This window comes from Ammodytes marinus, assembly GCF_949987685.1.
Source record: "Ammodytes marinus genome assembly, chromosome: 13".
NCBI lineage: Eukaryota > Metazoa > Chordata > Actinopteri > Uranoscopiformes > Ammodytidae > Ammodytes > Ammodytes marinus.
In genome coordinates, this window is record NC_137217.1 from 18,181,017 (window position 1) to 18,201,737 (window position 20,721).

The window sequence follows — 20,721 nt, forward strand, 5'->3', positions numbered from 1 at the left end:
GCTGTGGCTGCTGTGTTCAACAACATCACATGATGTGGGACGAGAGCTGGCGCGAACCCCCGAGCGCACTGCAACGTGACTCCCCCTTCTTTACACTAAACTTAAATAATGACATTACTTTCTTATTTTAAAAAAAGCGAGAAAAAAGAGCACGGAAGATGAACGAGAGCGCAACACAATGTTATAAGCCAGGTAAGAAAAAAGGGATATCCATAGCAGAGTGGCATCATACAATAATTAAACAAATGCATAGTAAAATAAGAAACATATAGGCTACAATTAAAATAAGTAAACACATACAGGTAAGTAAGTGAACCAATGATAGGCCTATTATAAATAGGCTTAAGTAGGAAAACACTGCACAATGTAGTGTACAGAGAAGATATGTGCTACTTATATCACAGTGACAGAATTTCGTATGAACATGTAAACACAACATTACTCTCAAATATTACATTTAATACGATGTTTTCACAGACCCCAATTGATCTCTAGAGTATAAATAAAGTTTAAATTAAATTAAATTTAGTAATACAAATTAGTGAAACATGTAGGATTATGATTATTATATTATATCAAATAGTGTAGAACAAATGTCTGTTCGGGAAAGGGGACAGATAAATAGATATAGGAAGAACTTCATTTAAATATTAACATGAGCTGAATGAAATTGAATGTAGTAAACAAAACAAAACAAAAAAATCATTAAGTCATGTTATTGTACATGCCGGTACAGTAGGTGGCGGCATGCATCCTCGACCACGGTGCTTTGAAGCCCGCTGTTGGAAGCAAAGAAGAAGAAGCCTCAGGAAGCAGTGTTGCCAACTTAGCGATTTTGTCGCTATATTTAGCGACTTTTCGCCCCCCTGGCGATTTTTTTTTCCAAAACAACGACAAGCGACAAATCTAGCTTTTTTTTCTGGTGTTATTGGTGACTTTTTCGCCAAAGCAAGTATCACTTTTAACGCTTCTCAACCATAGAGCGGGAGCCTCCACGGCCCTTCCCCCTTCCCAGAGCACTGACAGGCGGCCCGGTCCTCGCGCAGCAGCCCCTCCCAGCTGCGGTCAGAGCAGGAGATACACCTCTCCGCTCTAGTGTTCCGTTAGCATCCCTATTAGCAGTTGTATTAGAAGCCCCCCCCCCCCCCCTCCTCTTTTACAGTCTATAAGACTAGTGCAATTCAAAATGTCATGCAGTGCTTTTTTAAAACTATGAGCATGTATGATTACTGCTAGACTTAACATCACGTTGGTTGTTTATGCGATTGTCACGTTCATAACACTAGAACCTCATCTATTCAAATATTACTGTATAAAACCCCTGTCTACAAATATGCAAATTAGGCGATGACGTCATCTGGCGACTTCTAGGACAGCCAATAGCTACTTTCCTTACTGAAGAGTTGGCAACACTGTCAGGATCAGGAAGCGACGACAAAGAAGAAGACAACACATTTTTTGATATTGAGAGCGATTGAGAGACGATAGCCGCTCCAAGTCAATCTTAACTGATCTGATCCATCCCCTATTGCCGATTGTTCACGAGAGTCTGTGCTTGTCAATTGTGTAAGTCTAGTCGCTGGTTAGGCAGCTATATCTCGGTGTTGAAATTAAGGATATATTCATAACGAGCTACCGCTAAAGCTCTAGTCCCACTGGCCTCATGGGTTCATAGCTAATGTTAGCTTAGCTTAACATTTGAACGATTGGTTGAACGGTTGTTTGCAATGTATTCCACCTTCCTGGCAGACGAATGGTGTGTGTTAGGTTGTATTGAACCCAATCTTGTTGTAGCTTCAGATTGTCGTTTTGTCGCGTAATGCAAAGTCACTTGGTTGGCTTTAAAATGGCGGTGTTCGTAAAGATGACGTTATTACTGTGTGTGATAATATTGCGTTTTTGGATATCTAATTCAAATTAGGGGAAATTTTAACTTAAAGGTGCAGTCAGCGATTCTAGAGAATTTGTCAAAATAATTAAATATCTTCTCAAAATCCATTACCTGTAGGCCTACTTAGTACTTACTGTGTGTGCTCCGTTAAAATACACTTTGTTTACGATACCCGTTTCCAGAGCCTAGGCTGTGTAACAACAGATTTTGTGTCAGCGCATACAGGTAGGGGTATACTGACAGGTAGCGGTCGGATATTGAGATATTCAATGATTTTGACAAAGTGATTTTGAGAATAAGCGTTCTCCTGAATCGCTCAATCCACCTTTAAAGATTGGCGTGGCAAATGTATACGCATCAAGACCAACATGGAAGCTTTAGTTAAATGACAATCGATTTGCTACACAGCCATTGCTAATTTTTCTTTAGTGAGAATTGGGCCAGTTTGTAAGGGTTTGCGCCAGCAGTTCTGAGGTTTTGGTGCCAGTGGCAAAGGTCAGAGAGTCATGGTGGAGTTCAGTTCACATTGCTTTTGAAACACAAGAGCAGATGCAATGTATGGAAGCACTGCACGCACATTGAATAATACTTTGTATTTTCTGTTTTCCCGTGGCTTGTATTACTTTGAGTTACTTTGAGTTATTTCGCATAGATAACTAGATCATTAATTTGTTGTGAAAAAACAAAACTGTTTTACAGAGATATGTTTTGTTAGTTAACGACATAAGTTTAGAGAATCACTAGTCTGGCATGACCACTTCCGCCAGCGTCTATTCGCTTGCGTCGAAAAGCTACGCAGCCCCCGGTTGCTGGCTTTCCCCTATTGTGATCCCCCTCAAATTCGGAAACAATTCGCTCAGTCAACCCGTGTGCTTATGTGCAGCGCTCTCTCTCTCACACACACACACACACACACACACACAGGGTGTGAGAAGTCACATTACTGTAGACAGATATAAAGTGTGGCGATACTTCGGGATAATAATATTGGCGGCGGCGGTCCGGGATGCATCCTAGCTTAGCCTAGCTGTCCAACTTCATTGTACAACTACCCCCGGGCAGAAATACCCTCATAAACTCTGGAAAATGAAGCGTGGGGGTTTGAATTGAGCACCGGACCTTATAACCAGCTAGATTAAGATCCGCCGTTCCCTTTCTTTGGTGAATTAGGGACTATGCAGCGGTGTTTTAGCGACGGGGAAAGATTCCAACGGCTTCCACTATCACCTAGCAACTCTTACGGCTACTTGCTGCAGTTGGTGTAGCGCTCACAACGTCAAAACCCTGTTCTGCCTGTAAACAGACGGACTACGGCTCTGACTACAGCGATAGGAGGTGGTGACATAAGTTCTCGAATGCTAAAAATTCTACTCGACCGCCGTAGCCGTCCTCTCAACCGCCGATGATAATGTTACCAGAGATAACACTACGTGGGTGGCTAGTTAACTCCGGTTAAGTTATCCCGTGAGCTCCTCGGGGGCTAAAGTGTATGGTGTCTTGACATGCTGGTTAGAAAGCAACACACTATGTATATTCCTTTTGTCTTTAATAGTTTTTGTGTGGCGTTTGCGGGTTTAGCCATTTCTCTGACAGTCTCTGGACGTAAAGACGTTCCATCAAAATAAGTCCCCCCCCGGCACTATTTTGCAGGACACCGCTGCTGCTTCCCGGGGTTAGCCCCGCCCTAGATGATTGTGATTGGTTTAAACAAATACAAACAGGCTAGCCCAGTTTCCCCGGTTTCCCCACCCGAATAGACGGCTCTAAACGGAGTGCTTCCAGACCCTACTACTTGCTGTAGTTTGGTCTGGCTTTGCGAGACTAGAGAATCACTAATGAATAGGGATGCACCGAAATGAAAATTCTTGGCCGAAACCGAATAAAATTAAACAGTTCCCCGAAACCGAATACCGAAAGAGGCTTTTGCAGTTTTGTTTATTATATAGTCAATTATTTCAACATTGCATACATTAACTCCCAAATGTTCTCCTCAAACATAGCCTACAACTAAAAAGCAACCCTAAATAAATAAACAGTAAAACCTTCAAATCTAAGAGTAAAATTTTAATTTTACTAGGAATTAATTTGTGAACCCCTCACAGATTTTTACCTTGATTAATATGAGGATAAATCTACAAAAAGATCGACTTTATTAATTTTTTGCAGTGCAGGTTGAGTTGCTCTAAAAAAAAACTGCACCACAGCTCCCACCGTAATGTTCAGACTTCAGAATTTGCATCAAAGCCCTGATCATAACAATGAGAGGCTTTAAAAGATGTCCATGCTTAGGAGGGGATTGTAACTTTTTCGTCTGTAAACTGAAACTAACGGGGGGAGGCGGCTCGCTGGACATATATTTAGTCGCGCTGTCAGTTTTCCGACATAGCTCTGTGTATTCAGGCTCAAGAAATGCAATCAGATCGTAGGAGCCTTTTCCCCCAACAGCGCTAACGGACAGGATATATCCGGTTATAATTTTAGCTGTCAAACTAAAGTTTTTTTTTTTGCGTGGCGGCCCTCATCGGCGAGGTGTCACTGTGAATGACACCGTTACCAACTGTCACACTGTCTGTCACAGAGTTTCACCGGGTGAATCGCTGCTTCGCTCGCGCAAGTTTTTTGTGTTTCTAAGGTGATTAAACATCAGTCTTGCAGTGTTAATTTCGTAGACTATGACGAAAAATATTCGTCAACGAACCTTTTTCATGCACAAAAACTAAATAAAAAGGCAGATATGATGACGAAGACTGAGACGAATATAACTGACACTATAGTCTACGAATAGGAACGAGACGAAACTGTTAGGGCGGGACGAATGGAGAACAGATCCTATCAGAACTACTCTTTTTGTGGGACAAGTTGGGAAGAAGCGGTGCAAAGCAGCGAATGCAACCCTGTGTCGGTGAAAATCGACGGGAGAACGCGCCAGTGTGAGCGGGTGGAGTGAGCCGCTGTGCAGAAAAACTCTGTGGTTTGATGGACAAAATGATAGTCAGGGATATCCTGCCCGTTAATGTTGTCTAGGGGAACGGCTAAGTTCCGCGATCTGTTTGTAGTAGGCTGTGTCTCGAGCTTGAACACACAGAGCCATGTCCCCAAACTCACTGCGCAACTATATAGGAAATGAACTGTGAAACTGCCGCCTCCCTCCGTTAGTTTCTGTTTTCACCCGAGTAAGTTACAATCAACTCCGACGCATGGACAGCGTTCAATTAAAACCTCTAATTTTATTATCAAAAAGGCTTTGATGCAAAAGAAGTCCGAACACACACAGCGGCAGCAGTGTTGCTTAAAGGAAAGCGCTGTTGCTCAGTTTTATCAGCACGCTGCTGCTGCTGCCCAGGGGCGGCCTTAACGATCTCGGGGCCCGTTTCAAGACCTAGTGTGGGGCCCCCCACTTATTTTTTTTATTTTCTTTATTTTCAATTTTTTATAAATGATGCTTGTGCATGCTCCCCGCAAAAAGAAAAAATATTGTGAAATCCAGTTGGTTCATATACGGATCAGGAGATAATGGGCTCCTGGGCACAGGCTCTTAAGGCCAGGACACACCAGTCCGATAATCGCCGTCGTCAAAAAAAAAGACAAATCTGTTTGGTGTGTGCCGTGACGTCGGCCGACGTAGAGGTCGTCGGGCTTGTTTTGAGCCTGTCGGCCGCCGATTGAACATGTTCAATGGCGGCCGACCGTCTTTCATTTGGAGCAATTTGATTGGTGGAGGGCTAGCGAATCAGTGAAGCCCGGAAGTGAGGCGGGTAGCACAAACAGCTAACAACAGCTAGCCATCGTTGTAATGTGTTTGTTCGTTTCGTTTTGAGAGTACTCACATGCATCAACCCTTGTTGACTGCTCGACACCATGCTCGACACTCTCTGCTAAAAATTGTGCTCTTATGGTCCATAAATATAAATACGTATTTCTATCTATGTTTATGCTCTAGAGAGATGTCCAATCATTTCCGGCTTTCGTATTTTTTCGGGCCACAATACAGATTAGCGCCGCCTGCTGTTGTGGAGACATTACGTCCCGCGAGCGTACGGAAAATAAACAGTCGTCTCGGTGTGTTCTTTGGCCGCGACGGGAAGACTGGAGCTTCCTGAAACGGCCGACTCCATTTTTTGCGTAGTCGGAACATGTCGGACTGGTGTGTCCTGACCTTTAAAGCCTCCCCTATCCAGTCACGTACACTGACTGTATGTCAGATTATTACGAATGAAATAGAATACATGTTTTGTATTACAACCATTACATCTGTGTGTGTATTGCATATTCAAAACTTAATACCATTCAATGAAGAAATAAACACTTAGTCGACTAAGTCCGCTGTAGATTTAGTCAACTAAAATCTGCTTATATTTAGTAGACTAAGACTAAAAGATTTCAGATGACTAGAATAGGACTAAATCAGAATGTGCTGCCAAAATTAACACTGCAGTCTTGGACGAGCGTTTTAACTTTATGCTGCAAAGCATTGCACTGTCTGCGCCGTGTTTCATCCAGTTTGAAAAAATGCCTCCACACTGGACTCTGACATTTTCATGCACGGACCTTACAAACTGCGTAAATTTACGTCTCTCTTTAATGCAATTTCCTGGTTTACAAGCGCGCAGCTCTTTTAAAAACATATTTCCTTAGTGTCATTTAGTTCGCCAATTTTCGGTAATGTTGTTCGGCTTTTTAACTGTTTCGGGCCGAAACCGAAAATTACTTATTTTGCCATTTTCGGCCGAACTTTTTCGGTGGCCGAATGTTCGGTGCATCCCTACTAATGAACCTCAAAACCAATGCAGAAATGGGAACACATTACAAGATACTGCCACCAAATATATGGAGCCTCGATGAGAAGATCACTTTCTACGGAACAACTGTTGTACTGTATCATCTTGCGCTAAACTATACCAAGGAGGAAATATTGCTGATGAAAGCAGAGCATGACAAGTAAATGGCATGAAACGGGGACACTGTCACTATTGGATTAACCAGAACAAGCTTCTGCAATGAACAGTGCACAAGATATCTAGATGGATTCCTGTGAAACTATGCAATCTAAAAAGGTGTTTTTGCCGCCATTAGAATATTTTGGAATCACTTTTGGAGGAGAAGGAACAAGGGAGGGATGCTGTGCTTGAACCTTTTTGAGTGACAAAACATCCTATATTCAGCGCTTTACAGCTCATATGCGGAGAAGTTGGGTTTTCCTTGTGGCTCGTATGCATGGATTTAGAGATCAACACAAATGAACAGTTTACGAAATGAAATGCCAGTTTTAATTGTCTTTTTGGCGCATTTTGTCCTGTGGTTCTTGGCGAAAGACTTGGAGATGATAGATTGATTCTTAGTTGCTACTGATGTAGCGACAACACAGGCCGCAATGTCAACAGTGATGTTGCTGCATGTCCAAGTCTGCAATTGAAGACTACATTCATGCTAGATCAACGAGGTCATCCCATTCCGAAGGCCACTTCATTGCATTGAAAAATACTGGTTGGATAGGGTATTGACGTGTTCAACCCTGGTGGTGTTATACCCTTTTCTCACCCAAATTAGTGTGTAGACGCTGGGTTTTTAAATTCAGATAAACTTGCTCAAAATAGGCGATTTCCCACTTTTACAGTGTAAGCAGACCTGGGTCTGATTGCCGGCAGACAACGCGGTGAGTCAAGTTTGAGGTTATGATGTTGGATGTCAAGAACCAGCTGGAAAAAGGAATATGAACAGCATAAAGCAGCATGGAAACCAAGTTGTAGTCAACATTACCTTATATTTTTATATGTTTGTGACTCTTTAGTACTTGTAGAATGTTGAGCATGCAAGCGATGTGCACGCTTGCCAGCACGTTTGGACGTTGGCGCCCATTTCATCGTGCAAATTAGTGGGTTTATCCCGGTGTGATGTTCACATAAATGCTAATGGTAGGTGAAGCTGATTAATACCCGAGTCTACTGCAGACATTTGACCTGGGAGCAAATTTGGATTGCACGCCATCACACAGCAGACAAAATGGATGTTTGCGGGATTAAGCAGGTTTTTTTGCTGGTGGGAAAGGGGCATTATTGATCACCTTGATGGTAAAATGAGTGGAAATGCTTTGTGGTCAACTTGAAAGTTTTTGACCAACCGCTGCTTTATGCAAGGTCTGGTTGATCCATTAATAGTTTTACGAACATGAAATGTTGGCTAAAGTAAGTCCTCTATGGAATGCTGCATTCCAAAGGATGCAAAGCTATGAGTTTCATTTTAAAACTGGCTTTAAAACATTTTATTTTTAAGATGTATACTTTTTGTCAGTTACGCCAGTAGTGGTTTAAACATTTTTTAATTATTTGAAATATACTGCGTTAGTGGAATTTTATGAGATGGATTTTAATAGTTTCTGTTAGTGCCCAACATTTTCTGTACAATAATTCAACAATATAGTTGATTTTTTTCATATAATGGGATTGATTAAAATGTATCTGCAAGAAAGGTAGATTGGGCGAGATAGATTGGGTGACTTTGTATTTTGATTTTTGAGCATTAAGCTCTTCCATTGGTTTAAATATTTTTATATGGAACTTGCTTGACAGTAAATATAATTTTGGTTGGAATTGTTTGGAAGTTGTTTGTACTTCACATTTGACTCAATCTAGCTGTGTGCAGCTGTTCTTTGTCGGGCTTTCCACTGTAGAGTGAGAGCTAGGAGAACTCAAACATTTGAATTTGTCAGTATTAAAACTTTGATCATAATGGTGTCCCTTTTCTCTGATGTCGTGTGTCTCACATTGCTGTTACAGTTCAGTGGTGTTCTTTTGGAATGCCCGGAAATGTACGCTGAGCTAGAGGAGCTCTGTTGGCAATAATGATATTCTATTCCCTTCTGTCTGCAGGTGCTGTTGTTTGTGCTTCAGCATGGCGGTCGTCATCCGTTTACAGGGTCTGAGAATCACAGCAGGCTCTGAGGATATTCGCAAGTTCTTCACTGGCCTCAAAATTCCAGATGGAGGGGTGCATGTAATTGGCGGGGAGCGAGAAGAAGCTTTCATTATCTTTGCTTCAGATGAAGATGCAAGAAGAGCCATGATGCGTTCAGGGGGTTGCATTAAGGGTGCGGCTGTAAAGTTGATACTAAGTAGTAAAACGGAGATGAAGAACCTGTTGGAACGAAGTACAAGAAATGCTGAGCGAGACCAAACGCGGCTACTTGAGGAAAATACAAGACGTGCTAGAAGATCTGTGGACCCTGAGGTGGGCAGGAGATCAAGCAGCCAATCAGGTCTTACCCCTCCCCCCCAGCACCAGGGAGCTTCAAACACTAATGCAGACGTCTTGCATTTGTTTCTCAAAGGAATGCCTTTCGCTGTGACTGAAGATGATGTCCGTGATTTTTTCAGTGGTTTACTCATTGATGGAATAATCTTGTTAACAAATGAACAAGGTAAAAAGAATGGGCAGGGTTTGGTCAAATTCGCAACCGGACACGATGCACACGAGGGCCTAAAGAGACATAAGGGATACATCGGATCAAGGTATGTGGAGATTTCCGCAACAACTGAAGGAGATTGGTATCGGGCTGCTGGTACGGTGTCAATGGCTGTCAACATGGTCAACAACTTTGAAAGGGACAGATCCCCTCTTCGCAATCAGAGGAATCTACAACATCATGCAAGATCACCATCCCCTATAGCCCAAAGGACAGTGGTTCCTTCTGATGACGAGTATTGCGTTCTGTTGGAAAATCTCTCCTTTGCCGTGGAAAAAGATGACATAAAAAATCTTTTTCCTAATGCAAAGCTTCAGGACGACCAAATCTTGCACTTGATAGGCACTGATGGGAGAAGAACTAGGTCTTCGTTTGTGCTGTTCAAGAGTCTGCGTGACTATTGTGATGCCTTAACTCAGGAAAAGAGAAATTTTTTCAACCGATGGGTAAATACCCGCCCAATCTCAAGAGAGAAAATGATCGCCCTTCTGGAAACAGAGAGAAGAATAGAGGAGGGGACTCCATCTCAGCCCGGTGATGCTTATGACGCTGAGAAAGTGTGTCTATTTGTGCGGAACCTGCCATTTGATGTACGGAAAGTTGAGGTTGTGGACTTCTTCCTTGGGTTAAATATCACTGAGGACAAGGTGTCTTTACTGCGTGACCATAAAGGTGCTGGTGTTGGGAAGGCTTTGGTTCTCTTCCGATCTGAGGCAGAGGCTACAAGGGCACTCTCCCTCAATGGACAAAGGTTTCTTGGGTCAGAAGTCATACTGAAATGCATCTCGCGTTTTCAGATGCGTGAGTTGGGTGTTGAGCCTCCAATGTTGCAAGAGCCACTGCCAAGAGAGAGGCAGTATTCCGGTAGGAGCAGCGAGGCATCCTATCACCCTCGTGAAACTGAGTATCCTGACTTTAGGGGTCCTCGTGATAATATACCAATGACAAATGTACAGCCCAGGCTCCAAAGAGGCTCTGATTATGAGCCCTACACAGTGGGCCCTTATGCTCAACAAGACGGAGTTGATGGTGTTCGTGCTGGCTTTGGTGCTTCTGTGCAGACTCTGAATCGACCTGCCTGTGTACAGCTACTTAACTTGCCATTCCAAGTCAAAAGTGAAGAAATCTATGACTTCTGTTATGGATATCGCATTATCCCTGGATCCGTTACACTGCAGTATGACCAGAGTGGAAGACCTAAAGGCTCTGCAACTGCTGTATTCGAGTCCCATCAGGAAGCACTAACAGCAGTTGAGGAACTTAGTGGAAGACCAATAGGTCCAAGAAAAATACGGCTACTACTTGTGTGAAGTTTGACATTGCTTTTGACGGCACCTAATGTGTGGCATAGTGGTTTGGAAAAATACACAATGTTGATGGAAGCCAAGTTAATTTAAAGGAAGCAAAGCATCTCCTTTTTTTTCTTATAATTGTGGCATTACTGCATGTGGTTGTGAATACAGCAAATTTAGCAATATATTGTTTGTTCTCCTCTGCATTTTTCAATTGCATTTAAAAATCATTTTGATTAGGCCATATAGTATTTTGATTAAACAAGTTTTCTATTCAATGTTCATCTTGATAGTGACATCCTAGTTTTTAGGTTATATTATTGAAATGTTGTCTTAATTTAACAAGCAACAGTGAAATAAAAAAAAAGCTACATTTGGTCACAGTGAAATGTTTTTTTTTTTTATTAAAGAAATGTATACATTATACTTCTTGGGTTGTCTGTTTTTCTTCACAGATCCATCAGTTGCTGTCATCAACCTTGTGTATATAAAGTTCAAAATATACTGGTATTTTTGAGATTATGTGGAATGGGATACCCCTGAGTATTCTTCCTGACATGATAGAATGTTAATTCAAGAAGTTGTGTTTACTTTAGAATACATTAGTCCAAAAAGCTAATTGTATTACAGCAGTGATTAGAAGAAAAACCTCCAGAATTTACATATGGTCACTTAAAAAAGAAAGGTCTTTCGCACACAAAAAAAGATTACAAATACGTGATAATTAGCCTACATTCTAATACGTGTAATGCATTTTGAACTATTTCCTTTTCACAAAAACATTTAAAATGAAACTGTACCTTTGCAGTTTCATGTTCATCAACACATGTTTTAGAAAATCAAGTTTGATGTATGCAACAAAAAATGCTTTCAACAATTTGCCTTATTGAACATACGCCACACGTGACTATTATCAGAGGTATGCCCCTCACCCCCTTCTGTGGTCTGCAGGTATTGACATTTTGACCTTGCACACTAATAAATGTTTTATTTTGAAGTCGCTCACAGGAAGTTAGTGTTTGCTTTGCTAGCGTGATCATCACCACGCATGCATGCCAGCGGCGAAGGGAGGCAGAAAACCCCAAACGCTGAGGTAATTGTCTAGAACTGCAGGTGAATAATACATGACGATTTTAGTTTTGAAAGAAAAATAATTAGACTCAGAACTTGTAACTCGGTAATTGAGTAATTGCTTGTTATAGGTCAACGCTATTAGAATTACGTTTTCAAAGATTTCAAACTGTTGCACCATTGCTAAGTTGCATTTGCCATCACCCAACTCACATTCACGTTAACTTATCTGCAGTTGCTGTCTTGTTTCTGTCAGGTTAATGTTAAAGTACCGCGTCTGATCGCTTACACAGTTCGGGCCGTTGAATAAGCGGTGGTTCGTGACCGTTAAAATGAAGAGCTAATGGTAGCCCTCTCTTATAGTTGTCACGCTGCCCATGGCTTTACAGATGTCTGCCATGAAATAGTTTGTGATGGGCAAAAAGTATTTTCCCAACGTTGCTTCTTCAACGCACAATTATGGCAGGCAAGGGGTTTTTAAAGAAACGTTTACAACTATTGTTCTCAGATGATTAATTTGTTACTTAAATTTACAGTTTTACTTACTTAAGCTAGCGTTGATAAGGACAATTTAAATGGTGTGTGCTCGTTACTACTCACGTTAGCTGTTCTGCTACACTCAGCCTGAGACATCGCATTGGTCAGTAACTACTAAATGTTTTTTTTCTTCTAACTAGTATTGTTTTTAAATACATTTGAAACATTTCAAATTGCAGACAAATTATGTAGGATAGCTTACTTATGACAGTCTGAATTAGTTTGATCATAAGTATTCAGTCTACATAGCCCGCAATGAGTAGGTAAAAATATCAGTGGAACATGACTGGAAGATGACATCTAAATAAAAATACATTCTAAGTAAAGTATGAAACACAAAGCAGTTCTGTTTCTTGTAATACATAGCCCCTTTGCATGAATGGGATGAGGAAGCTGTGTTCAGGTTAGTATAATTAAAACATGTTTGAACCTTACTGACACCAGGTCAGGATGGAGGTATCAAGGAGACAAATCCTAAAAAAACACCTGGAGCCTGCCAGACCCCTGCGCCGCTCCCTCAAAGTTGGTAAGTGGTCCATACCATTTGGTCAGACTTGGGGGTGGTTTAGAGGTTTGAAAATAATTGCTTTTATATATTTAAAGGCATCCTCATTTGAGAATTATATCACTTATTTTCAGAGACGAACTCGACACATGCACTCATGGAGGAAATTGATCAAGAGGTAAGAAACTTACAATTTTTTTATTTTTATTATTGATTATTCTGTTAATCTATTCTCAAGAATTTATCTTCCGTACATGTTTAGAAATGGTTTAAATTGCTGTCACACTCTCCTTCAAATTGCTTGCAAATCATACAACCAAACCAGACGAGCATTTTTGCATGATAAATGACTTACACTGAACAAAAATATAAACAAGTTTTTTCATTTATTCTTTTCATTTCAACTATATGTAACAAAATAACAACCTGGCACTCTGTAATATCATAAAACCAAATAAAAAGATTTTGATAAAAAAAAAAAATAATAATTAACAAGTTGGTTTTTGTTCCAATTTGTCATGAGCTGAAGTGAAAGGTCGAATACTTTTTTTAAGACCTATTTCTCTCAAATTCTGTCAACAAATGTGTTGTTCTGTGTTAGTGTACACTTCTTCATTGCTGATATGAGTGTTACGATTTGTACTGGACCCAAGCATAGACGGATTATGAGATAATGGGCCCCTGGGCACAAACTCTTAAAGGGCCCCCCACTCGTCCCTTATCCAGTCAGGTACACTGACTTTTCCACATAGATACATACATTTAATGGCAACAACATATTAAGGAAGTCAGGGTTTCCCACAGGATTTTGGGATACTGTTGGAGGGACCCTGTACCTTGTTAGTGGGTCCGGGGGCATGCCCCCCCAGATTTTTTTTTTACCTTTTTAAAGTAAAATGCATCAATCTGGTAGCCTGGAAATCCAGACCCTGATATCTTGAACGATAGAGGGTCTGGCGACGATCAATAGTAATTTCCAACTCAAGGGGCGGCTCCTACTCGTGCATTTCAAATGCCACTGCACGCAGTTGGATAGCACTACAACCAATCAGAGCGATGCACAAGGCGACGTAAGCCCCTTTCGTTTAGCGAACAGCTGTTAAACTGTTAAATTAAACGTTTGCCGTTGTCGGTTGGCAAAATAGAACATTCCACTTACTTGCTAATGAAAGATTTGAGTGCCGTCTTCCAAATCGTTAAGGGTCGAGGCCAAAGCAGTCTCAAACTCACACAACATATCCGCAGCCATCTCTGATGTTTACTATCACGGCTTCGACGTCGCATGCACGTCACTGTCGTCATCCGGTTACGTCCTCCCCAGAGTACCATATAAGGGGCTCTGGCGCGCCCGCCAGATTTCTGGCTCTTGATAAAGCTTCAACGGAGCGTGTCCAGACCAACACGCGCAGCAAATTTAATTTGCCAGCGCCTAGTGGCAGGTCTGGGAATGCCAGGCTATCAATCTGGTGCACTTTGAGAGGAACTTTTAGAGGCTATATCAAATCCTGAGATGCAGAAGGAACATTATTTTTCAGATTTTTCTTAAACAGGCAGCACTCTTTACTTTGCAACTGTAAAAACAGTAGATTGGTCTGCAGACCCATGTTCTATGATGGAGGGGCCCATTTCAAAAGATAAAGGGTGGATAGCTACTTTTTTATGAACAAAGTATAATTCACACATAGAAGGCCCTTCACACATACAGAATACTAGTTAGGCTATTCCTTTTTGGACCCTGTTATTGACATCAGTGACTGAGCTCTTTGACTATGCAACGTGAAAAGTTACTATCAGTATCTCTGGCTAATCTCGCTGTGCTCAGCCACCTGAATGCCTTGGGCGGCGAGAGCTCCACGGATCTTGCCAAATTCCGCTGGGTCCATCTTGGCCAGATCGTTCTGTTACGATTTGTACTGGACCCAAGAGCAGACAGGGGCAGTAGTATGATATAATAAAAAAAGGTTTATTTAACGAGGTGGGGGAGCAGGTGGTGAGTGGGGAAGCCGGGGCGGAGAAGCAGGTAGGTAAGCTGGAGGTAGTGGTCCGGGTAACTGCAGGCAGAGGAAAAAACAGCGTTAGGGTGGTGATCACAAAACACGAGACAACGAGATGAGCGAGGTAGAATAACTGGAGCCAGGCGTGAATAGTTACCACTGTAGTGCATGGTACGATCTGGCGACGACAGCAGGGAAGCCAGAGGTGAAGTAGGTGCGTTGATTGATGATGCAGACCAGGTGTGCCACAGAACAGAGGGAGTGGGAGTGGCAAAAGGAGGAGGAGCGCACAGCAGTCAGCTGTGATCACCACAATGAGAGTGTATCTATGTTCCCACAACCCGATGGTCCCACATTTCTAATGCCTCATTTCCACCGAGTAGAGCGGTTCGGTCCGGGTAGTTTGGCTTTTCACTTGCCAAAAGTTGGGTAGGGTACGGTTTAAGCGCACCTAACCGCTCTGAGCCGCTCCAAATCTCAGTACTCCTCCGTAGGGGTACTAGCCGCCTGAAAGGGTGCCTAAAAGGCGGAGCTACACACTGCCGTCATTTGATTGGTCGAAAGAATCATTTCCGCCATGCGTAGTCATCTCGGCAAGAGTGAAGATAGTCTTGTGTTTTGGCGAAAATGTGAGCACAGCTCTGTTTATTTTGTGGTGTTTTTCCTCGTCAATAAATTAATCAGTTGGTTACACTGTGTCCCATAGTCACGTAGCGGCCGCAGCCAGCACTGTTCGCTCACTGTCTCTGTGTGTTTACGCCATAGATAGTAGTAAATACACGCTCACAACAACACGGGGGGAATAAACAAAGAAGCGGCTGGTTTGAATCATTTCCGCCGTTTGTAGTCACCTCGGCTAGAGTGAAGAGAGTTTTGGCGAAAATGTGAGCGCGGCACTGTTTATTGTGTGGTGTTTTTCCTCGTCATTAAATGAATCAGTTGGCTACACTGTGTCCCACTGCTACGACGTCACGTAGCTGCCGCAGCCAGCGCTGTTCGCTCACTGTCTCTTATCAGTTGCACCGAGCCGTCTCTGTGCTCACAACACGGGGGGAATAAATAAAGAAGCGGCTGGTTTGACCAAGCAAAAACAAGAGACCGCTGGCTTGACCACAGTTGTTCCACAGCCTGATAGTTTGACCCACATTCTGGCGGCGGCTATCACAGTCCAGCCTAAACCCCGCCCTACCAGTAAGGGTAGGGTCGGCGGTGGAAACAACACCGAGATTCTTAAAAGTGAGCTGTCCCGCTCTGAGCCGCTCCGATCCGACCCGCTCTACTCGGTGGAAACGAGGCATAAGTAATCTAACTATATAATTGATTGGCAGTACATCCAACGGCTTCACATTCGCAGACCACATGTAACCACGCCAGCCCAGGACCTCCACATCCGCCATCGTTCCTTCAATGGCGTCTGCCGCTTTGGAGAAGTGTCCTCTTCACAGATAAATCCTGGTTTTCACTGTACTGGGCAGACAGCGTATATGGTTTCATGTGGGTCAGCGGTTTGCTGATGTGAACATTGTGAATAGAGTGGCCCATAGTGGCGGTGGGTAGGCATATGATACGGACAACCCAACACAGGTGCATTTATAGATGGCATTTTGAATGCACAGGGATACAGTGACAATATCCTGAGGATCATGTGCCATTCATCCACTATCAATACCTCATGTTGCGGCATGATAATACACAGCAATATGGTGCAAGAATCTGTTCACAATTCCTTGAAGCTGAAACAATCCCAGTGCTTGCATGGCCTGCATACTCACTGGACATGTCAACCATTGAGCATGTTTGGGATGCCCTGGATTTTGGGTATGCGTCTGTTCAAGTCCCTGACAAATTGGAGCCAAAGCAAAAGTGTAGCGACTATATTTTGTTCTTTAATTTGTTGTTTTGAATACTCATTAAAATCTTTTTTTAGTTTCTTTCCAATGTATTATCAAAGATTAATTTCAACTATCCAATATTTTAGTCATGCTTAGCATTCTTTACTATTAACTAGGGCTGTCAAATTAACGCGTTAATTTAGATTAATTAATCACAGAAAAATTAACGCGATTAAAGAAATTAACGCAGATTAATCGCACTTCTATAATGCCTTTTGACCCGGTGCAAAAGTGGTGCGGAGCTGCACCTGTAGCTCGCCGGGCCGGGCGCGTGGGTTAAAGGGAGAAAGGTAAAGAGAGAAGCAAGGGAAAGGGGCCGACTCGAGGGCTCTATGGACGGTTTATGGGATGCATGAAGGTAGGAAGACATCTTACTTAATTCTCCGCAGTGTCCGTGCATTATTTATTTAATGGGTGCAACAATGTAGGCTAGGTTCAAAACAGTAGTAGGCCATATCTCTCAATCTTCCTCCAATTTTGTTTGCTAGCTGTCTAGCACCCGCCCCGTGTGTGTGTGTGTGTGTGTGTGTGTGTGTGTGTGTGTGTGTGTGTGTGTGTGTGTGTGTGTGTGTGTGTGTGTGTGTGTGTGTGTGTGTGTGTGTGTGTGTGTGTGTGTGTGTGTGTGTGTGTGTGTGTGTGTGTGTGTGTGTGTGTGTGTGTGTGTGTGTGTGTGTGTGTGTGTGTGTGTGTGTGTGTGTGTGTGTGTGTGTGTGTGTGTGTGTGTGTGTGTGTGTGTGTGTGTGTGTGTCAATATTTTTGCCTATGAGTAGGCTACGAAATGGTGGCAGTGCAGCGCTGTCTGTTGTGGGAGATGGAAAGTCGTAATTTTGTCTGCTTGTTTTTTTGAGAAAATTCGGCGCTAGTTCATGTATAAAGCTGGCTGAGGGGAGGAGACAGAAGTTACGAGAGACGGAGAGCGAGCGAGCGAGCGCGCGCGCGCGAGAGAGAGAGACAGAGAGAGAGACAGAGAAACAAACTGTAGTAGGCTATACAGCTGTTTACAAACAGGTATAAAAGTGTCATATAAGTATGCGATTAATTTAGATTAATTAATCACAGAGCCTGTAATTAATTAGATTAATTTTTTTAATCGCTTGACAGCCCTACTATTAACATTACTTTAGTGTATTTAATAATATATTATAAATATACGCTTTGCATGTTGTGAAGTTGATTTGGAAATAATATTCTGATTTTGTGCTTTATAGACAAATATTGGCATAGAGCAATTCTACCAGATTGTCAACCTCCACAAACAAAAAGAAGGTAAGACAGAAAGTGTCCGATGACTATTGAAATGTATGTCTTTCTGTTCATCTATACAGATGCTGGACAATTTAATTTGAACCCCTATGTTTTAACTTTGAGTAGGACAACCTACCTTAAAAAAATAAGGAAATATATATATATGTTTATTTACTAATCGTTGATTTTAATATGGGCCTACATTTATTTATTTGCAGGCCGAATATCTTACACAAGAGATGTTTTAATTGGTCTGGCAAGTTGTCCTGAGGCCCAGAAGAAGCCAGAGTTCTTGCCAGAGCATCCCGTTGTCTTAAGCGAGGCAGTAAGTTGGCTGTTGGTGTTGTCCTGTAAATGGTCAAAATAATAACTATAGCTGTTTTGATGGAATTAAGTTTTTATGCTGTTTTAACAGAGAGATCTTGGTCACCTGAGATTTCATAACATGAGGTGGAATGGGATGAAGGAAGAAATGTGAGTATAATTTAATGTGCTGTCCCTGACCCCATCAAATGTTTTGGATGCACTAGCAAATTAGATAAAATTATTTAGACTGACTGGAATTGAATTCAGATTGCTATTTACTATTTTTACATTGGTAAAAAAAACTTCAAATTTAGTGTAGTATCTTTGATAAAATGTAAGTCACAAACATGAAAAGTATAATGATAAGGTAACACTTTACAATAAGGTACACAAAATTGTAGTAGCTACTACATACCTACTACATAGATATGTGTTACCTACTACATAGGTTTTTTTTTGTTGTGCTACCTATGTGTTAGGTAGCACATAGGTTTTTTTTTTGTGCTACCTATGTGTTAGGTAGCACATAGGGGTTTTTTTTTGTGTTACCTACTACATGGGGTTTTTTTTTGTGCTACCTATGTGTTAGGTAGCACAAAAAAAAAAACCCTATGTGTTAGGTAGCACATAGGGTTTTTTTTTATTGTGTTACCTACTACATAGGTTTTTTTTTGTGTGCTACCTATGTGTTAGGTAGCACAAAAAAAAACCTACGTGTTAGGTAGCACATAGTGTTTTTTTTTATTGTGTTACCTACTACATAGGTTTTTTTTGTGCTACCTATGTGTTAGGTAGCACATAGGGTTTTTTTTTGTGCTACTTTTGTGTTAGGTAGCACATAGGGTTTTTTTTTTTGCGTTACCTACTACATAGGTTTTTTCTTTTTTGTGTTACCTACTACATAGGTTTTTTTTTTGTGCTACCTATGTGTTAGGTAGCACAAAAAAAAACCTATGTGTTAGGTAGCACAAAAAAAACCTATGTGTTAGGTAGCACATAGGGTTTTTTTTATCGTGCTACCTACTACATAGGGTTTTTTTTTATGTTACCTACTACATAGGTTTTTTTTTGTGCTACCTATGTGTTAGGTAGCACAAAAAAAACCCTAAGTGTTAGGTAGCACATAGGTTTTTTTTTATTGTGTTACCTACTACATAGGTTTTTTTTTGTGCTACCTATGTGTTAGGTAGCACAAAAAAAAACCCTATGTGTTAGGTAGCACATAGGGTTTTTTTTTATTGTGTTACCTACTACATAGGTTTTTTTTTGTGCTACCTATGTGTTAGGTAGCACAAAAAAAAACCCTATGTGTTAGGTAGCACATAGGTTTTTTTTTTGTGCTACCTATGTGTTAGGTAGCACATAGGGTTTTTTTTTGTGCTACCTATGTGTTAGGTAGCACATAGGGTTTTTTTTGTGTTACCTACTACATAGGTTTTTTTTTTGTGTTACCTACTACATAGGTTTTTTTTTGTGCTACCTATGTGTTAGGTAGCACAAAAAAAACCCTATGTGTTAGGTAGCACATAGGGTTTTTTTTATTGTGTTACCTACTACATAGGTTTTTTTTTTGTGCTACCTATGTGTTAGGTAGCACAAAAAAAAACCCTATGTGTTAGGTAGCACATAGGGGTTTTTTTTTTGTGTTACCTACTACATAGGGGTTTTTTTTGTGCTACCTAACACATAGGTAGCACAAAAAAAAAACATATGTAGTAGGTAACACAAAAAAAAAACCCTATGTAGTAGGTAACACAAAAAAAAAACCCTATGTGCTACCTAACACATAGGTAGCACAAAGAAAAACCCTATGTGCTACCTAACACATATGTAGCACAAAAAAAAAACCCTATGTGCTACCTAACACATAGGTAGCACAAAAAAAAACCCTATGTGCTACCTAACACATAGGTAGCACAAAAAAAAACCCTATGTGCTACCTAACACATAGGTAGCACAAAAAAAAACCTATGTAGTAGGTAACACAATAAAAAAAACCCTATGTGCTACCTAACACATAGGTAGCACAAAAAAAAACCTATGTAGTAGGTAACACATATCTATGTAGTAGGTATGTAGTAGCTACTACAATTTTGTGTACCTTATTGTAAAGTGTTACCAATGATAATAATGTGCCAATATTATTTTCTTTCTCTTTTTTTAGGACGGCACCTTGAAAAAATCTGCACAGGTGTTCACCACCCCAAAGAGTGTTTATATCTGTTTTTTTGTTTTTTTATTACTGCTTTTCTTGTTTAATTTTATTTGCATGATTATTATTTTGATAACTGTTTGAAGTGAAGTTGCACAAATACATTACACTGGAAACCACTTTATTTGCTAATGAATGAGTGTTGCATTTTTCCCTTAAAATCTTCAGATTTTTCTATAGTGAAGTATTTATATTTTCAAAAAGTTCTAAACATAAGATATTGATGCTGTGGTGCTGATGTTCGTTAAAAGAAACGGGAGGAAGAGAGATTGAATGTGACGATTGTCATCATTTTTATTCGCTGGTGACTGCAGAAT

General features: G+C 41.1%; 2 protein-coding genes across 3 annotated transcripts; both read left to right on the top strand.

Annotated features, from left to right (window-relative positions):
* Nucleotides 1-1,428: 1,428 nt before the first annotated feature.
* rbm12bb (RNA binding motif protein 12Bb) lies at nucleotides 1,429-11,062 on the top strand. Its single transcript, XM_080040175.1, has 2 exons — nucleotides 1,429-1,566; nucleotides 8,758-11,062. Exon 2 carries the CDS (start codon nucleotides 8,780-8,782, stop codon nucleotides 10,658-10,660), a length of 1,881 nt encoding a protein of 626 aa, XP_079896301.1. The 5' UTR covers nucleotides 1,429-1,566; nucleotides 8,758-8,779; the 3' UTR covers nucleotides 10,661-11,062.
* Nucleotides 11,063-11,701: 639 nt separating this feature from the next.
* gra (granulito) lies at nucleotides 11,702-20,643 on the top strand. 2 transcript variants are annotated; one of them, XM_080038938.1, is made up of 7 exons: nucleotides 11,702-11,755; nucleotides 12,695-12,776; nucleotides 12,890-12,933; nucleotides 17,850-17,907; nucleotides 18,105-18,211; nucleotides 18,302-18,360; nucleotides 20,357-20,643. In XM_080038938.1, exons 2-7 carry the CDS (start codon nucleotides 12,701-12,703, stop codon nucleotides 20,367-20,369), a joined length of 357 nt encoding a protein of 118 aa, XP_079895064.1. In that variant the 5' UTR covers nucleotides 11,702-11,755; nucleotides 12,695-12,700; the 3' UTR covers nucleotides 20,370-20,643. The 2 variants fall into 2 exon arrangements, with proteins under 2 accessions (XP_079895064.1, XP_079895063.1); XM_080038937.1 differs by having other exon boundaries at nucleotides 11,722-11,735.
* Nucleotides 20,644-20,721: the final 78 nt, after the last annotated feature.

Coding starts and splice junctions, on each gene's coding strand:
- rbm12bb (XM_080040175.1), top strand. CDS start 8,780: ATGGCGGTCGTCATCCGTTTACAGGGTCTGAGAATCACAGCAGGCTCT.
- gra (XM_080038938.1), top strand. CDS start 12,701: ATGGAGGTATCAAGGAGACAAATCCTAAAAAAACACCTGGAGCCTGCC. Junction 12,777..12,889: donor GCGCCGCTCCCTCAAAGTTG/GTAAGTGGTCCA, acceptor ACTTATTTTCAG/AGACGAACTCGACACATGCA. Junction 12,934..17,849: donor TGGAGGAAATTGATCAAGAG/GTAAGAAACTTA, acceptor TGTGCTTTATAG/ACAAATATTGGCATAGAGCA.